Source organism: Equus przewalskii, chromosome X, assembly GCF_037783145.1.
Source record: "Equus przewalskii isolate Varuska chromosome X, EquPr2, whole genome shotgun sequence".
NCBI classification, from domain to species: Eukaryota; Metazoa; Chordata; class Mammalia; order Perissodactyla; family Equidae; genus Equus; species Equus przewalskii.
Window position 1 is genome coordinate 23,333,116 of NC_091863.1, and position 18,983 is coordinate 23,352,098.

At 38.8% G+C, this 18,983-nt stretch overlaps 1 protein-coding gene across 1 annotated transcript in view; it reads left to right on the forward strand.

Annotated features, from left to right (window-relative positions):
• Nucleotides 1–18,983, forward strand: part of IL1RAPL1 (interleukin 1 receptor accessory protein like 1) — a 1,264,984-nt gene that overhangs the window by 657,749 nt on the left and 588,252 nt on the right. The window contains exon 3 of the mRNA XM_070603331.1: nucleotides 14,676–14,955. Coding sequence (XP_070459432.1) covers nucleotides 14,676–14,955 — 280 coding nt within the window. The remainder of the gene's footprint in view (nucleotides 1–14,675; nucleotides 14,956–18,983) is intronic.

Genomic DNA, 18,983 nt, shown 5'->3' on the forward strand with positions numbered 1-18,983 from the left:
TCTTCATGTGAAAGCAAATGCATATTAAAATACACAACAGACTTCATTCCCATTTCCCTTGAATTTTTCTCTAACTCTAGGGGATTGTAATGCCCAGCAGAGTTCATATTATGGAAAAGATACTCAGAAGTGCTTTTGTTGCACAGCCTGGGCATTGTAAGCAATATGTCCTGCTATATAAACACCTGTAATAAAGGCAGAAAATATGCTGTAAGATAACAAATGAGTCTTCTGCTCCGACCACACTTGTCATCTGCCACCTCGAACTTGCTTCTTCTCCTTGTTTATGTTAATGATGTCACAATACTCTCAAGAATCCTGGGTTGAGACCTGAGGGTCATCCTTGACTCCTCCTTCTCCCTCATCGCTCCTGGCTAATCAATCTCTCCGTCTTGTTGGTTCTACCTGTACGATTTCCCCCACATTTCCTTTTCATATCCTTTGTCACTTCCTTTTCTTCACCTCTACTATTTTAAGAACTTTCTAAGTGGTCTGCCTGCTCCTACATGTCTCCTTCCGATCCATCCTTGATATTGCCACTAGAGTGATCTTTATAAAATGTAGAGCACGTAATACTGCTTCCTTCACAGACATTTCTCATTGTCTACATTGACTAGAGCAGTGGTTCTCGAAAGTGTCATTCCAGAACTATCATTGTGAACTTTTTAGAAATGCAAGTTCTTGGGTCCCTACCAACACCTTCTGAATCTGAAACTCTGATGGTGGAGCGAAACAATCTATCTTTTAACAACTTCTCCTGATGATTCTGATGCACACTAAAATTTGTAAACTGAGCTGCAGGATTAAGTTCCGGTTTCTTGGCATGTGTCTTATCAAACCCTCCTTTCTGATCTTATTTTCACCTGGTTACACTCTTCTCCTCCTCACCCCGTTCCACAATGTTAGAACCTTTCCCTTTACAGTCCTAACTGGGATAGCCCATTGACTTGGAATTTTCTCTTCCTAATTATCAAGTTTTAAATTGAGGCACAATTCAGATTCTATCTCTTTTGTAAATTCTTTTTTGACCTTTCCAGTCAGATTTCTGCTCCATTTGTTTATTTGAGAAATAAAGACAGTTCTAGGTTGAGATAGAACAAACCTCTTGCTCTGTGTTTCCTCAGCAATGCTGTCTGTACTCTTGGAATTTCTCCATTCTGCCTTGTGCTATATGCAGTTGTGACATGTCTTTTCTTATTAAAAGATGATCTCTTCAAGGTCAACACTAGTCTCAGTAATCTTTGTCATAGAACAGTGAGTTGCACATGGTAGGTGGTAGATAACATATGTGGAATCACACTGAAACACAATTTGAACTGTAATACATGATTATTTCATGTGTTCATTGCTGCAAACAGTAGCCCTGGATTCCAATGTGGAATTGTCCTAAAATTTAAAGACCTTTACAACTTGCAATCTTTAAAGATAGAATTCTTTTCTGCTGTGTGCTCTAAAACAAAATGAAAGTAACTATGTGCCTTAAGTCCTATTACCCTCTCTTCAAAGGATCAATTTGCAGAGTGGGTGTCCTGCCATCCAACAGGCTTTCCCTGTGAGGCACCTCTAAATTAGGAAAGAGATTAAATTTGATCACTGTTTGATCTGTTGCTCATCATGTTGCTATTTAATCCAGTGTCCAACAAGTGTCCCAAAGGTATAAAATGCCTGAAGCTGGCAATACTTTTTGACCTATCTGTATGCACAAATCCTTATCCTTTTTATGGTCCAAATAGAGGATTTTTGTGGAGATACACATGAACTAAATAAATAGCATAATAGTATGCCTAATGAATGTAAAACAGTGTGTTATGTTTAACAAATTAACAAGGATTTACTGAGTTCTGAACTATGTTCAATTTTGTGGAATAAAATTATTCTGAGTCAAAAAGCTGTATTGCTTTGCAATTTTAGAAAGAAAAGAAAAATGCATATTGTTAATATTTTCGAAATTAATAAGGTTAAAAATACTTAGAAACAATAATGATGAGTGATTGTCCTGATGCTCCAGATACACATTTTCAATACCAATTTAAGTGAGCGTTTGTTCAGTCAATCACTCATTTTTTCAGCACACATTAATTGATTGCCTACCCCAACATATTGATCTATTATACCCTGACAATGGTCAAGCAAATAGATATAGATATGAAAATAACTATAGCTATATAATTAGAGATAGATTAGAGTTAGAAGGATGGATGGTGATGATAGATAAATAAATAGATAGAGATATAGATTATGGTAAAGTTCCAGTTCTCAAAGTCCCCACAGTTGAGTGATGAGTGAAATACATGTAAGCAAATATTAATTCAATATGATACATGCTAATAAAGATGTATATTAAATGGAGAACACAGAAGAAATAAATGATGGAAAGAATGAAAAAAATTCTTTAAGGTAAATTTATATTGCTCTACTCTTAAAAGATGGACCATATGGATCAAGGTGTTACATATCTGTATCAATTCCTTATGCTCAGAATAAGACAACAACTGAAAATGAATGCAGATTTTCTTGTAGTACAACATGCATTTTGTGTTCACCAAAACAGTGGGGCTTTTCTTGCTTCTGTTCAGTGCGAGAATGGAAAAGAACATCCACTATATTCCAGGTACTGTGCTAGGCACTTACTCATGCAACTTTTAAACATTAAGAAAAGAAAAATAAAAATTTAAAGACATTAAGAGTCTTAAGCAGAATTTACTGCCGTGCAAGGCAGGGATAACATGATCCAACCCAGAGAGATGGGGCTTTCAGATTAACTGTCAAAGAATGGTGCAGAGAAAATTACCTTAAATCATTGAAGATTTGTCCACGTATCTTCATGCATGGAAGAGCAACCCCAGTGAAGACTATTTCCCAGGCCAAAGGCAAGTGTGGGCCTTAAAAGAAAGCAAAGCCAGGAAATTCACAAGGAAAACTGATTGTGAGTTTGAACAAGCCTTAGCGGTCAGTTCATTTGATTGTTATAGTGGAGCTTGGCCTGGGGTGATTGTAGAACCCCTAGTCCACCTGTTGACCCAGATAATACAATTGAGTCAGAGACTGCAAACAGTCCAAGTTCACCATCAGGCTGTTTTCCTGACCAATTATCTGAGAAGTGATTGCTCTGGCTCTTTCTTCCGGGGCCCTGACTCCTCACTACCTGTCATTCCTCAATCCCTCCAGGGCGTGCAACAGGCAGAAGCACAAGCCCAAAGTACTGGGAGATTTCCTCTATCAATAGCAGAACAACCCTCTAGGGTAGATTTTTCAACATGCAGTTGAAGGCCCTGGGAGCTTAAGTGGCTTGCTTGACCTTGACGTGGCTGGGATTTGAACTTGAGTCTAGTTTGTCCAGAGATCATGTACCACCCTATTATATTCTTACTTACATTTACCAGCTCTATCCTCCTTAACAGGCATGTCCACAACAAGAATGACAAATAATGTTTCTCATGGTGAATGAGTCACATACAGATCCCAGAGCCCCTTCTGGTTAACTTATATTCAGAAGAATGTCATTATGTGTTTTTTCTATATCTGGATATAGAGTACATTCCACTCTTGTCTTTACCAGCCAATTCGATTATCCAGAAAAGCCCATCCACTAATCAACATGGACTCAAATTAGTACTGGGTCCCTCCAAAATTCATGCCCTTTCTGGAGTCTCAGAATGCAACTTTATTTGGAAATAGAGTCTTTGCAAATATAATTAGTTCAGAGGAGGTCCCACTGGAGTAGAGTGTCCCCTAAATCCAATATGACTAGTGTCCTTGTAAGAAGAGGAGAAGAGACATAGGCATAGAGACGCACAGGGAGAACATCATGTGAGGATGAAGGCAGAGTTTGGAGTGATGTGTCCACAAACCAAGGAATGCCAAGGATTGCCTGCTATCATCAGAAGCTAGGAGAAGGACGTGGAGCACATTATCCCTCAGAGTGCCCAGCAGGAACCAACCCTGCTGACACCTTGATTTTGGACTTCTAGCCTCCAGAGCTGTGAAAGCATACTATTCTTTAAGCCCCTCAGTTTGTGGTACTGTCTTACAGCAATACTAGGAAACTAATATAAATGTTTATGGTACATGGTGACTTAGACTTAATATTGACTTCAGTGTGGCCATGTGAATGTGTGGGACACCAGCCACTGAAGAGTGACACTGCCAGGAAGACAAAAGAAAGCATACAAAGAAGTTCCTCCAACAACAACAATGGGTGCTGCACATTGAGTGTCTCTCTTCCTAGTTTTTACCTCAACTCTGTGAAATGATGACTCTCTGCCTCTTGCAGATGAGTACAGGTCCTGGACAATCTGGCCAGTCTGTCTCCCACTCACTTCCTCCAACTATCCCAGCCTTCCTGCCCTCCCTTAAACACTTCCAGTACATTCCCATCTCAGGACCTTTGCTTTGAACCACACATTTGTGGTTCAAATGTGTGCTATCCTATACTTTTGCTCAGTTTACTCTCTCCTCAAATGTTAGCTCCTCAGAGAACCCTTCTCTGGCCACCATATTGAGAGCACCCCAGGCACTCCAGCCTCTTAACCTGCCTTATTTTTGCTTCCTGATGCCTTATATTGCTATGGTTTTTGTCTCTCTTCTCTGTGAGAGCTGGAACTCTGTTCTGGTCACTACTCTACTCCCAGCACCTAGTGTTCCCTGTCACACAGTGGGTGCTGAATAAGTGTATGACTGATGTAATCTGAGGCACAAATAAGTTCATTGTCAACTTCCCAAGGCCTCACTGAACTCTGTTTGATGCTCAAGACTGATTTCTTTCTGACTGTCTACAGATGAAGTAGCTCAGAAATAGGTCCAAAAGTCTAGAAGAAGTGCCGTGTGACATGATGTAAAAGCAGAACTGATTTACAGAAGCAATGGATCTAAAAGCACTACATTTACAGATGTATATTTCTTTGTGCTTCCTTTGGTGAGCATGGCTGGTTAGGAAGGGCTACTATTGTAGTTCGAGAGGCGTTCAGGGGATATTATGGGTCCTTGTTGATCATAAAGTAGTCAACTTATGATTGAAGACACTCAATGAATATTTACCTTGAATTACAGGGAGTTAGTTCCCTGCTAGTCAGGAATATAACACTCCTCAAACCTATAAAAAAATGCAAGGAGAGGGAACTAAGAGTCATTGTTGCTAACTCTCCTCTAGAACCCAGGAGTCTGTTTCTCCCCCTTTTTCTTTCTGAAAATATGAAAGCTCATCTGGCCTTCTTTTGCCCTGGACAAGGTGTTGATTTTATTCAACCAGGATATATTAGGTCAGCAAGGAGAAATTTATGTGCAGTAAAGACCAAAGCCAGACTACTACTCCAATCCAGTGATGTGCTGTTCAGGCTTGGCTTAGACGTTCCTCGCCAGGAAAGATAAAAATCATACCCCTAGTTCCTCTTTATCCATCTCCCATCCTGGGAATACTGTAGCATTTCTGGTGACCCCACAGCAAATGGGCTGTTGACGTTGAGAAATGGTCAACAGTGAAAACTGATTTTAAGCGTGCTTTACATAAACCCCATGTTGTTCACAAAAATGGCTTCTCTTCCCTTATTGGATGATATGGGCAAGTACTGGGTCAATGTCATTATTTCCTGGCTGTTGGGTCACAGGCCGTATCTCTAGACAGCATTTCAAAGAGGAAAGACTCACTCCTGACATGATCCAGTAAAGGAAAAGGTAACAACAACAGTGGGGGAAAGGTAAATACAAAACACTGCTGTGGTTTGTAATGGACTAGGAGGCATTATGGGTGAGAAGAGAGGTACCAGAAATGTGAGAGGCCGCTATGGCTGAGCAAAAGGGGCCCCCAAGTTGGGCAACCGATCCCTTTACCATGCTTCAGGGAACTTCGCTGCCATATTTTGTCTTTGTGGCAGGCGCCAACAAAATTGGTTTCCTCACGTGTGAGGAGCTTCCCTATAGAGCGGGGCCAAAAGAAGTGCAAAAGCTTGCATTAACACAATCTTTCATTGAAAACACAATACAGAAGTAAATGGATCGAATTATAATGTTGAGTAAAAATAGTTTGAAATAGAGCAAAATAAGTATGATAATTCCAACCAGAGATTAGGGTTGATAAATGATGGCTGTGACAACTTTGCCGTTCAGTTATCAGGTGAGTGATATTTATGCTGATGCTATATTTTTGTAATTTTAAACAAAAGTACATAAACTGTGCTTGGTGTACAGGTAAAGAAACAGTGCGTAAGAGTTAAAATCTTAGCATATGTCGTAAAATAGGTGCTTTATGTAGATGGCTATTGTGAAAGCAGGTTATGAGACAGTTTTTGAAAATCTATTTTCAAATTAGTATAAAGCCTTCAAAAATGTATTGTTTGATCCAGTAATTGTACTTCTGGGATTCTGTCCTGAGGAAATAACACGTTTTTTCTTTTCTTTTTTTTTTTTTTTGAGGAGAAGGTTGTGGAGCATTGTGTATAAAGCTGTTTTAACACAGAACTATTTAGAACAGTCAAACCTAGGGGAAAAACAAAGTCAACTAACAGCAGAAGAGTTAAATAAGTTATAAAGTAGCAATATTATGGAATATTTTGCCATTATTACAAAATATTCCATAAAAAGTATGATACAATATTTTATAGAATGTATGATTTCAACTGAAAGAGAAACTAAATAAACAAAAGGATAGATTATACATGAATATTATTCTCTTTTTACTCTCCTATAGTTTCCCTTTTTTCTTTTTATCATTAGAAAACAAGTACCTTAAAAAATGAATCCTCGGGCTGGCCCCTTGGATGAGTAGTTAAAAGTTCTGGGCGCTCCACTTCAGTGGCCCAAGGTTCACAGGTTCAGATCCCGGGTGTGGACCTACTCCACTCATCAGCCATGCTGTGGAGGCAACCCACATACAGAATAGAGGAAGACTGGCACAGATGTTAACTCAGGGATAATCTTCCTCAACCAATAATAAACAGGAGGATTGGCAACGGATGTTAGCTCAGGGTGAATCTTCCTCACAATCCAAACAAAATTGTTTTTAAAAATCCTTACCCAGTGCATGCTAAGCAATGCACAGCTTTGTGTGTGTTAGTATCAGGAATGCCTGTTAGAATTAGGAGGTTAAGATAGGATAGAGGGTTAACTACACTACCAAGATCCTATTTGCCTTGGCACCAGCTCTCCCCTGATGAAGAGAGAACCATATCTCAGAAAAAAATTGATGACAGCTGACCAAGGCCTACACCCACTTGGAGATGACCTACACTGAGAGGGTGATAGATGATAACTTCCAGGCTTTACTAGACAAAGTGTATTCTAGAAACTGGATTCCTGATAATTGGCAGAGCCTCTTGAGTAACATCAATTCTTACCACACACACAAATCACTTCAATATATTTGAAAGAGCTTTGCCAAAATTGTTACAGTGTATATATACATGTATGTGTGTGTATATATATATACACACACACGTATATAAAAAAGGCGAGAATCTGGAACCATTCCAGCCCAGATAAACATAATCCAGAAAGTAGAGATGAGGACGAAGTGTTGTGTGAACCGATGTATACTGGTTAACTTGTGTTGTATTTTGTTACTACCATTGCTGCTGATAACTTGGGGACATCTCTGCTTCCTCCTCAGAAGGATGCCAACATTGCCATTTTTCATTTACGAAGTTCACATTTGGAAAGAGTAGCAGCCAGGGCAGATAAAATGCAGAATCCACCTAATTAAAATCTAGCCTCAGCTTTTCTGTTCAGTGTCTGTGATAGCTTATGTGCCTGGCCCACACCCTCTAACTGTGTTCATTTCTCAAGTTTGGATTTTTCCAAGCATGCTAGGGGTAAAAACATATGATGCCAATATGTCAGATATTTATTTTTGATCATTGCAACTTAAAAAAAGAAGAAATATGCATGTAAGATCTGTCTGAGTCATTTTTAAAACTTCATTATATTTTCAGTGCCTAAAAATTTTCATTGAAGAAATTATAAAAATGTTTCAAAGACCCCACCACTTGACAGACATGGTGTTGTTGATTTTTTTAGTTGACTCGGGAAGATATTTCAGTCAATGACAAAAGCTATGAGTTGCAGAGTAAACTAGCATTATTCCTCTCCCTCCCCACTTATATTCAGTCAATCACCTTCTTCTGCCAATTTTACCTCCTAAATCTTTCTCAAATCCACCCCATGTCTCCTTCCCTACTACCACTGCCCAGCTTCAGACCTTCAGTAACATCACTCTCCTGGCCAAAGCCTTCTACCTTATATCTCTACCTAACGATTCACCCAGCATAGCATGTCTAAAACCATTAGACTAGCTCCATCACCTCCTTATTGAAGCTCTTTAATATTTCCCATCACTTTCACAATGAAGCCAAATATTTTTACATCTCATAAAAGTACCCCCACGATCTGTCTTTGCCCACTTCTTTCCCCTCATCTCTTGCTATTTCCTGCTTTAAACTTGTTTCTATACCACAAAGCCATTTTTAGTTCTTGCAAAACTATACTATTTCTTATTTATGTCTTTGCTTTTGTGTTTACCAGCAAATTAAATATTTGTCCACCTGTTCTATGCATGGCTAACTTCTTAAGTTTGGATAGACATCGCAAATGTTTTCCCTTCACAGAACATGTTCCTGACCAGCCATCTGCATTTCTTTATCATTGCATTTCCATGTTGTGCTTTTACTTTCTGTCTGCCTCTTCTAGTAGACTGTGAGCTCTTTGAAAACAAGGGCTATGTCTTGATGTCTCTAGCCCCTAGGACAGAAACAAGAATGAAGGTAGTTCTCACTATATGAATATGCAAATCTGTCTTAGATCAGCTTTCCTAGAACAGAGCCTGGGGCAGGATATTTGATGTAGTCGTTAATTGAGGGAGTGCTCTTCAGGGAAAACCTAAAAGGGAGAAAGGGAAGCAGGACAGGAAAGGGGAAAGACTCCAGCAAGGAGGTCACAGGTAAACTCTAGGCTTGGCATGGTCCACACACAGGGCAGCTCTTGAGCATGAACTGCACTATGGAATTGTCCCTGCTTGAAGCAAAGGAGCAGCCCTTTGTCCACGCACATCAGTCAATTATTGGCCATGAGCACACCCAAGGGGGTGTAGATTTCCTAGCAGGGTGGGTCCTGTCAATCAAGGGTAATTTTCAAGAGAAGTAGACAACTGTGAGCTGTTAGCATTCAATTCTCGAAGTAGCTGGAGAATGGATACCTCAGTTGAGTAAAGGGATCGTGGTGGGAGTCGTCTATTACACTATCACAGATGTCTTAATTATTTTATCATTATTCCAAGGTACCTATCCAAGTAGATACTTTAAGAGTAATGTGATTTGCCCTTTTATAAGTAAAGTCTTACATTTTCATGTTAGGGTGCAATATGTATAAGCTTTATGATTAGATTTTTTTTTAAGAATACAAACTTCAAGCTTGTTACCATGGAAATATTTTGAGCTCTTATATATGTAGTAATGGTGACTTAATTAAAAATACTTTCCCTAATCTCATTTGAATATATTTACATTTTGTAGTCTGTGCAGCCTTTGTTCATGAAATGGTACATCAGTATGAACTCTTTGTAAATGAATTAGTTGTGAATCTTAACTCCATCACTGTCTTCATATAAACTCCCAGAACATTGTGGGTGGTAACAAAAATGAAAAATATGGTGCTTCCAACTGCCACCCCCAATGCCACTTCATGGCTTCGTAAAGTCCCATTGACTCTGAAGGAATATGTACTGCAAAGGAGTCATTGAACTAGAGTATTCCCATGGAATCCTCCATCAAAGAAGGAGGATACCAATAGCCAAATTCCTGAGGGAGGCTTATAGAAGTGTATTTTATTCTGAAAGACGGGAAAGCAGGTTAAACATTACTGCTCCACACAATTACCTGATGATAATTTAAAAAAATAATAATAATAAAGGCTACCTGGTAACTTATATAATAGAATTAACAGTGTCGAGAAATATGCTGTTAGAATGATTGTTTCCAAGCCAACAGAGCTTGTGTGCTGAAGGGAAAATGGAACATATCGGTAGCAATTCTGGTCATCAAGAGTTAGGTTTTAAGTTATCTCATTTTCTTTTAAGATTTGAGATGTCCCACTATGCAGGATTAAAATAAATAATTTGTGGCTATATAAGAAAAATATCTTTTTTTTATTTTGAGGAAGATTAGCCCTGAGCTAACTGCTGCCAATCCTCCTCTTTTTGCTGAGGAAGACTGGCCCTGAGCTAACATCCATGCCCATCTTCCTGAACTTTATATGTGTGACACCTACCACAACATGGCTTTGCCAAGCAGTGCCATGTCCACACCTGGGATCCAAACTGGCGAACTCCGGGCTGCCGAAGTGGAATGTGTGCACTTAACTGCTGCACCACAGGGCTGGGCCCCCAAAAAAATATCTTCATTCATAAGGAGATGCATACCAATGTATTTAGGGATGAAATATCATTACGTCTCTAACTTATTTTCAAATAGTTAAGGAAAAACATTAGTATAAACACCTATAGTGAGAGAAAATGTGCAAATGAGACAAGAAGTTAAAGGAAAAATGACATATCATTCATTTCATTCAGCAAAATGCTTTAATTTAATTATTGAAAAAAGACATAAGCCCATCATTTATTTAAATGTTTATCCAAAGAATTTGAAAAGATCTTAAGTTGTTCTTTATATTATTTGCCATCTTTCCCCCCAAAATATTAAAACGTTAGTAATTTTATAGTTTATTTTTGAAAATCATAGTTTAATGATAGTAAAACTTCCTAGGCCATAGATCCTACATCTGTTTCCATATTAAACTGAGCATAAAGTGTCTCTGATATCCAAGGTGCTGTTATTTCTTCATCTCCTCTCTGCCTTTTCCTCGGTGTGTGACTCTGAGCTGTTTGAACCTTTTTTTCTGATTGAGAGTTAAGTACAAAAAACTCTAATTTTCAGTAATATTTATGGTTTTATTTCGACATTTTTATCAGTAAGCATATTCTGAAAGTATGTCTTAATATCTCTATCTATCCCACATGCAACTTTGCCTCTGTTCTCTTGATCTAATTTGTTACTAACTTTTTAGAACTTTCTAGACTAAATATTTTTGCTTTTAGCTTCAAGCATTTTGGTTTGTCTTTCAAATCTTCTGAGAGTGAATAATTTCATCTCACTGCTTATACTGCTACCTTGAAGGTGTTTCAGCCTTTTTCACTGGCAGCGATATCCTCTGTGACAGATGGCCTCAGATACAATAACTTGATTCTAGAATTGTATTCTAATCCATATAGTGGTAAAACAAGATAATTTCATGCTTATCCCCAGAATTATAACTGTTTAAAATAAAATCCCACCTAGGATTCATTTCATGCAGTGGGACAAATGTACAAAAATGTGTTGATAAATATCACATGTAATTATATAACCTTGACATATCGGTGCACGGTTCTGTCATCCTATTTGATGTGATGTGCCGGCTCTGCAGCAGTCATTGACAGGAATGATGACAATGGTTCAGAAATTGATGATATCTACCAAGCTTACAGCACATTTAGTCTAGACAGGACCTAAACAGAGCTCTTTAATAAGAATATTAGACTAAAATTTGATAATTGAAAGTAACTGGATTAAAGAACGTTGTAAAATTGAAAATACCTTTATTAGGAAACAGAATCATACTAGGGCAGTAGGGAGAATGCATTCTAGGGTCAGACATAGTTGGATGAGAGTCCCTGCACTTCCGCTTATTAGCTGTCTTTCAGTTTCTCCAGTTACAAAATTTAAATATTAATTTATTTACTCATTCATTCATTCATTCATTCCATAAATGTATGTTGAGCTGGTTAGCAGGCACAGTTCTAGACACTGGGGCAAAAGAAGTGAGTTAGAAGGACAAAGTCCCTGACCTCAAGGGGCTTACATTCTACTAAGGAGACAGAAAACAATCAAAAAGTAGGTACTGGGGGCTGGCCCCGAGACCACGTGGTTAAGTTCGTGCACTTGCTTCCATAGCCCAGGGTTTCGCTGGTTCAGATCCTCAGCATGGACATGGCACCACCTGTCAGACCACGTTGAGGTGGCGTCCCATATGCCACAACTAGAAGGACCCACAACTAAGATATACAACTATGCACTGGGGAGATTTGGGGAGAAAAAGTAGAAAAAAAAAAGTAGGTACATAGGGTAACATCAGATAACAATAAGTCCTGTGAAAAAATATTAAAGTGGAATCTGGATCAAGTGATCAGGATAGGAAGCTGATGTTTAGAAAGGCAGTTAGAAAAGGCCTCTTTGAGGAGGTGACATTTGGAGGAGGTGAGTGAGGAGGCCAAGCAGTTGGTAGGTGAAAAAGTTTCCACATAGAGGGAACAGTGGGTTCAAAAGTCTTATATTTTTGTGAAGGGTAAACAAAAATTTGTAAACTCAGTCATAGTTAAGTTCTCCTAAGATGTTAAATATTAAGATAAGAAATGTAGATAATGCCGTAGATTATGGGTCTTCTTTGCTCTAATGTACATCTTTCTTTTCATCTTGATCATTTTCCTTCTCCTGAGTTTTACATTACTCATTCTATTGTCAGACCCTGTAGGTTGCCCTCTTTTTAATCTCTAGTAAATTAAGCCCTGCTTGCAATACTCAGATGTTGCTGCTCTGAGAGGTCCTCTTTTCTTGGCTTTTGCCCTTTTGCACACTATTTGTATACTGTGAGCTATTGTCAAGTTGATTATCTTGCTAAGTATTGGGCAACTACACTGTCTAAGCAGGAAATTCACAACTTCTTTGTGATGATGACAACGGAGACATGCTTGTCCTGTGGGGACCTGCTGTTTGGTATGTGTGTGCAGGGGGAGGGGTGATAAAAAATGGTGTCAAGATGCCATTTGGAAGACGGTGCTTCTAGGAAACCCAGAAAACCCACCTGGTCCCCACCCCCATCGGCCCCATTTCCCACCATGGCTTCGACTTTACACTTCCCCTGACGCTCCCAGAAATGAGAGCAAAGTGACTGTCTACCTCCCTCTCTGACTATGAAACTACTACCAGAGCTTGATTCACTTTTATTGTATTTCTTTCTGCCTCGTTTGGCTGTACCATTTATTCCTGATTTTATCAGTGTGGATCCAATCAGAGAGAAAAATCACACACTAATTTGAACAAAAGAAAGTTTATATAGGGGCCATCCGGTGGCATAGCTCTTAAGTTCACATGCTCCGCTTTGGCAGCCCAGGGTTCGCTGGTTCTAATCCTGGGTGCGGATCTATGCACCACTTGTCAAGCCATGCTGTGGCAGGAGTCCCACATATAAAATAGAGGAAGATGGGCACAGATTTTAGCTCAGTGCCAATCTTTCTCAGCAAACAGAAGAAGATGGGCAGCGGATGTTAGCTCAGGCCTAATCTTCCTCAAAAGAAAAAAGAAAAGCAAGTTTATATAAAGAATTATTAAATGTAACAGGATATTGGAGAAATGATAGATTAGCTAGTAAGAAAGAAAGATGTATTAGTCTGCTCAGGAGGCCTTAACAAAATACCATAGACAGGGTGGCTTACACAACGGAAATTTATTTCTCACAGTTCTAGAGGCTGAGAAGTCCAAGATCAAGGTCCTGGCTGCTTTGGTTTCTGGTGAGGGCCCTCTTTCTGGTTTGTCGATGGCCAACTTCTCGTTGTGTGCTCACGTGACCTCTTCTCTGTGAGCACACAGAGGGGGTAAGAAAGAGAGTGCAAGCTCTGCTGTCTCTTCTTATAAGAGCACTAATCCCTTCGTGAGGGTTCTTGTCCTCGTGACCTCATCTAAACCTAATTACCTCCCAAAGGCCCCTCCTCCAAATGTCATCACATTCAGGGTTAGGGCTTCAACATGGTCATTTTAGGAGCACACAGACATTCGGTCCATAGCAAAAGAGAACTCTAAAGAATAGAGGAATGGCTGCCGTTACCCCTATAGCTGAGACAGAGCACCCCAGGAAAAGCCCCTGTCCTCCCACCACCGCAGTGAGATCCAACCTTAGAAGGAAAGTGCATGGCTTCCCGAATGGCAGAAGTCACCAAAGTGCCACACTAGCAGAATTTGTTGGAAATCTGCCCTCTGGAATTTGACAGAGAACTGCTCTCCAAGGTACCTGGGGAAGCTGTTCATGGGAAGTTGTCTCACCTGAGCCACTGCTAAAATACTGCCCAGCTGCTGGCTACCAAAAGCTGCAGGAGCTGGGTACTGGAGAAGCACACACTGCAGGAGCCAGGTGCTGGAGAAGCCTTGCACACAGCAACAGCCTTCCAAGCAAGCATGCTGGAACCAGGGAGCAAAACCCTTTCCTCCTGCAATGTCTCTCCAGCACCTTCTACCAGCAAGGCCTCAGTGCCAGCTAGCAAAGGAAAAATATTTCAAAGGTCAAGATCCATTTTCAAAGAACAGGCAAAAAGGTGGATTTAGAGTGGGAAGGCAATAAACCAATAACCATCACACTGATAGAAACTAAGGATAAGTACCAGCAGAAGCAAACCAAGTGATGATTATGGCTGTTTGTTAGCAGGGTAAATTACTCTTCAGTGCCATTCTGAGTTTTATCCATTGCTGCATCCTCTGTGCCTAGAATCCAATCTGGTCCAATATAGATGCTCAATGAATATTTGTTGATGAATAAATGAATAAATGAACTAATTGCTGAAAATTTTCTCTAATGTTTTCTCTCTCTCTTTTTTCTTTCTATTTTAGCTGATGGATGCACAGATTGGTCTGTCGATATCAAGAAATATCAAGTTTTGGTGGGAGAGCCTGTTCGAATCAAATGTGCACTCTTTTATGGTTATATCAGAGCAAATTATTCCCTAGCCCAAAGTGCTGGACTCAGTTTGATGTGGTACAAAAGCTCTGGTCCTGGAGACTTTGAAGAGCCAATAGCCTTTGACGGAAGTAGAATGAGTAAGGAAGAGGACTCCATTTGGTTCCGGCCAACATTACTACAGGACAGTGGTCTTTACGCCTGTGTCATCAGGTATCCTTTTAATTCTATTACTGCTGGATCAATGAAGTCACGTGCTGCTTTCTTATACTTAAATTTTGCTGCTGTCTCTTTCACCCAAGGTATTGTCTCGATATTTGTATGTGTTGCTGCTTTCTAAAATGTAGAATCTAAATCATAAAAAGATGGGATTGGAATTTATATTGAGACATTATTTCTGGCTTATGGAGAAAAGAGATACCATCTGGGTATCTACTTATGTTGCCAGAAATTACTAAAGACTATGAAATAAAATTTATAGAGGAGGTGAAATGTTGCAAATAAAATGTAAGCAAAGACTTGCAGAAAGGATGCATAGTTTATTGCTAAATGGGCTGTAACATTTTGTTATTGCCCTTCACAGACAGATAGAGCGCAGATACCTCTTGTTCACACACATCTGCAAAGATGATTTAGGTAACGGGTTATGTGCACAGGAATAGGAAGGCAGCATTGCCATGTTAGGGAATACGAAGGCTGTCTTCCAGATCATTTTGTTAACTAAAAGTGCTGGTCAATACAAAAAATTTCCCAGGTCCCTCAGGACCAATGAAAAAGTTAATAACAAAATCTGTGCCCTTATCCCGAAAGAAACTCATCGCATGTCCACACATCTTTGTCCGCTTGTGGAAGAGACCTATGTAGTTTGCTTAATGATAATGCATTGAAACAGTATCCACATAACATGTTAGCAGTTAAAAATCTCAGTTTAAGCGTTTAGCCCTTCATGGACTGTGAATCACACCCTACACGAATGATTGTGGATGTCATTAGACTATAAGAGCATTGGCAAAGCAGAGTATAGACAGATAGAGGGTGTGTTTCAATCTATTTCTCTGTCTTTCTGTATTTTGGTTTATTAAGAGAAATAAAGCCAAATGTAAAGCAGTCGATTCTCAGTTTGGAGAAAGTCTCAGAATCATCTCATGTCCTTTTCCAATCAAAATTTGACTTCTACTTCTGAAATTCTTATTGGCAGCTATCGCTCCTCTGTCATAAGGATCATACCTCCCACTCACCATCACCTACAAGAATTACCTTTGTGCCGAGTCATGGCCATAGGTGTGTTAGGACGTTAAAGTAGGTCAAAGCCACATAAAAGTTAAGCAGAAATTTATCTTTTTAACACTGACAACATATGTTATAAGTTAGAGCTAATTTTGGAAAATATAAATAAATGCAAGTAAAGTCGTGCTTGGGAAAAATGTTGAAAGGATTATAAAAGAACAAATGCATCATTCTTTTGGCAACTCTTGTTCTTTCCCTTAGAAGGGGGAATCCAATCCTTCGTATTTAGACATATCTCTTAATAGAAGTAGAGGTTTTGCAGGGGCATTGATAAATAATTGCCGTATTAGTACGAAGAGTACTGTTTGGACTGGTTATTCTCGCTTGACTAATAGTAATTTGATTTAATTTCACATCTGCTGTGCTTCTTTAAAAAAAAAATCATTATTTCTGATTGCTCATGCATATGTAGAGGTAATTCTTCAAGATAGGCAAATGTATGTCCTCATTTATCCAAGATTAGAATTGAGCTGAATGTACATAGTCTAACACTTAATTTCATTATTTATTGTTGATGGGAAAATAATGATGCATTCACATTAGTAATCTGAATTTCTAGAGCACTGAGGTTGCAATTCTTTGATGTGTTTAAATACATACTTTGATGTAATGCTCTGAGAAATTGCATTAAAATGTCCCTGAATTTATAGTTGCAATAATGAATGAAATGTCCAAAATTTTCAAAAACAATATTTGCCGTATGTTCCTATGACTACATCTTAATGGAAGGTGAAACTCAAAGACAAACACCTTAAAGTTTTATATGTGTCAAGTGGCATTCTGTAGAAAGTGATAAACTGCACAAAAAGATACTTTTGTCACTGAAATTCAAATATTCCAATTGATTTGAAACTAGTGTTGATATGGCTCCCTTTTCCAGTTTGGAAAATGGTACTCAAAATCATTATAAACAGCAGCTTTAATAGCATGGCGTGGTGTTGACGTGAAGGGAGCCCAGGGCTGTCAGTTGAGTCAGTGACATTTTGGCATGTTGTTAGCGCTAGCAGGCCACAAGACTGGCACTATTAGTTTTTAAATAATCCACTTACAAAGAATTGTAGAAGTTTGAAAATGTGAGCTTCTACTCAAAGGTTCTAGTCTTTCTGATAAGTGATCTGGGTATCACTTATCAATGAAAAGCTTTAACAAGACTTTTCGTGTACGGCTAATTTGCATTTACACCCAAATATATACAATTAAATGATGTACATAATGGAGACACTGGACATTACTATCAGTATAATGAACAACTTTCTAATCCCTTCTGTTAGTATCTATTTTGAACAGAACAATACCACATAATTCTTTGCTCCATTAGTACTTGGGTTTTTACTCAATTTTCTCTTTCCAGAATTTCTGTTTTATTTTTATGTAAAAAAGTGAATGAAGGAGAGCTGTGTAACAATTTCTTTTCTTTTCCTTTATTGCCGTTTAAAAGAATAAGTTTGTTGGGGCTGGCCCTGTGGCTGAATGGTTAAGTTCATGCACTCTGCTTCAGTGGCCCAGGGTTTCGCTCGTTGGGATCCTGGGTGCGGACATAGCACCGCTCATCAGGCCACGCTGAGGCGGCGTCCCACATGCCATGACTAGAAGGACCCACAACCAAAATATACAACTATGTATTGGGGGGAATTGGGGAGAAAAAGCAGAAAGAAAAAAGAAGATTGGCAACAGTTGTTAGCTCAGGTACTAATCTTTAGGGAAAAAAAAGACTAAGTTTGCTTTCTAAAAAAAATAAATTTTTTATACACTTGACCCCCAATTTTTGTGGCCTGTGAACAGTTTCATATGCAGAGCTAGCCAGTGCACGTGTAAGCATTTTAATGCTCCCAAAATGGTAGCATACTAAGTTGTTTGGCAGCTATTTTTTGACTAAAATTTCTATTTTTGAGGTAATTGTAGTTTCATATTCAGTTGCAAGAAATAATATAGAGAGATCCCATGAAAGCATTATCTGGTTTCTCTCAATGGTAACATTTTGCAGAACTATACTACAGTATCACAATCAGAGTAATGACATTGGTACAGTCAAGACACAGAACAATGCCGTCACCTCAAGGATGCCTACTATTATCCACATCTCCCCTCCTCCCCCACCAATCCAAAACCCCTGGCAACCATTAATCTGTTCTCCATATCTACTTTTTTCAATTCAAGAATATTATATAAATGGAATCATAAAGTAATGACCTTTTAGAATTGGATTTTTAACTCAGCATAATTCCTTTGAAATCCATCCAAGTCTTTGGATGGATTCGTAGTTCATTCCTTTTTATTACTGAGTAGTGTTCCATGGTATGGACATTATCACAGTGTTTATTCACTCGTTGAAGGACATCTGGGTTGTTTCCAGTTTTTGGCTGTTGAAAATAAAGCTTCTATGAACATTCATGTACAATTTTTTGTGAACAGAAGTTTCATTTCTCTTGGGTAAATGCCTGGGAGTGAATTTGGGTTGTATGGTAGTTGCATTTTTAGTCATTTAGGAAACTGCCAAACTATTTTCCAAAGTAGCTGTATCATTTTACATTCCTGCCAGCAATATATGAGTGATCCAGTTTCTCTTTGTCCTTGCAGCATTTGGTATTGTCATTACTTTTCATTGTAACCATCAGTGTATCGTGATAGCTCATTTTGGTTTCAATTTGCATTTCCCTAATGGCTAATGATGTTTAACACATTTTTACGTGCTGATCTGCCAACTCCATCCTCTTCAGTGAAATGTCTGTTCATGTCTTTTGCCCACTTTATAATTGGATTATTTGTGTTCTTATTGTTGAGTTTTGAGGATTCTTTATATATTCCAGATAATAGTCTTTTTTTGGATATGTGGTTTGCAAATATTTTCTGCCAATCTGTAGTTTGTCTTTTCATCCTCTTAACAAGATCCTTTGCAGAGCAAAAGTTTTTTAATTTTGATGAGATTCGATTCATCTTTTTTTCCTTTTCTGGAT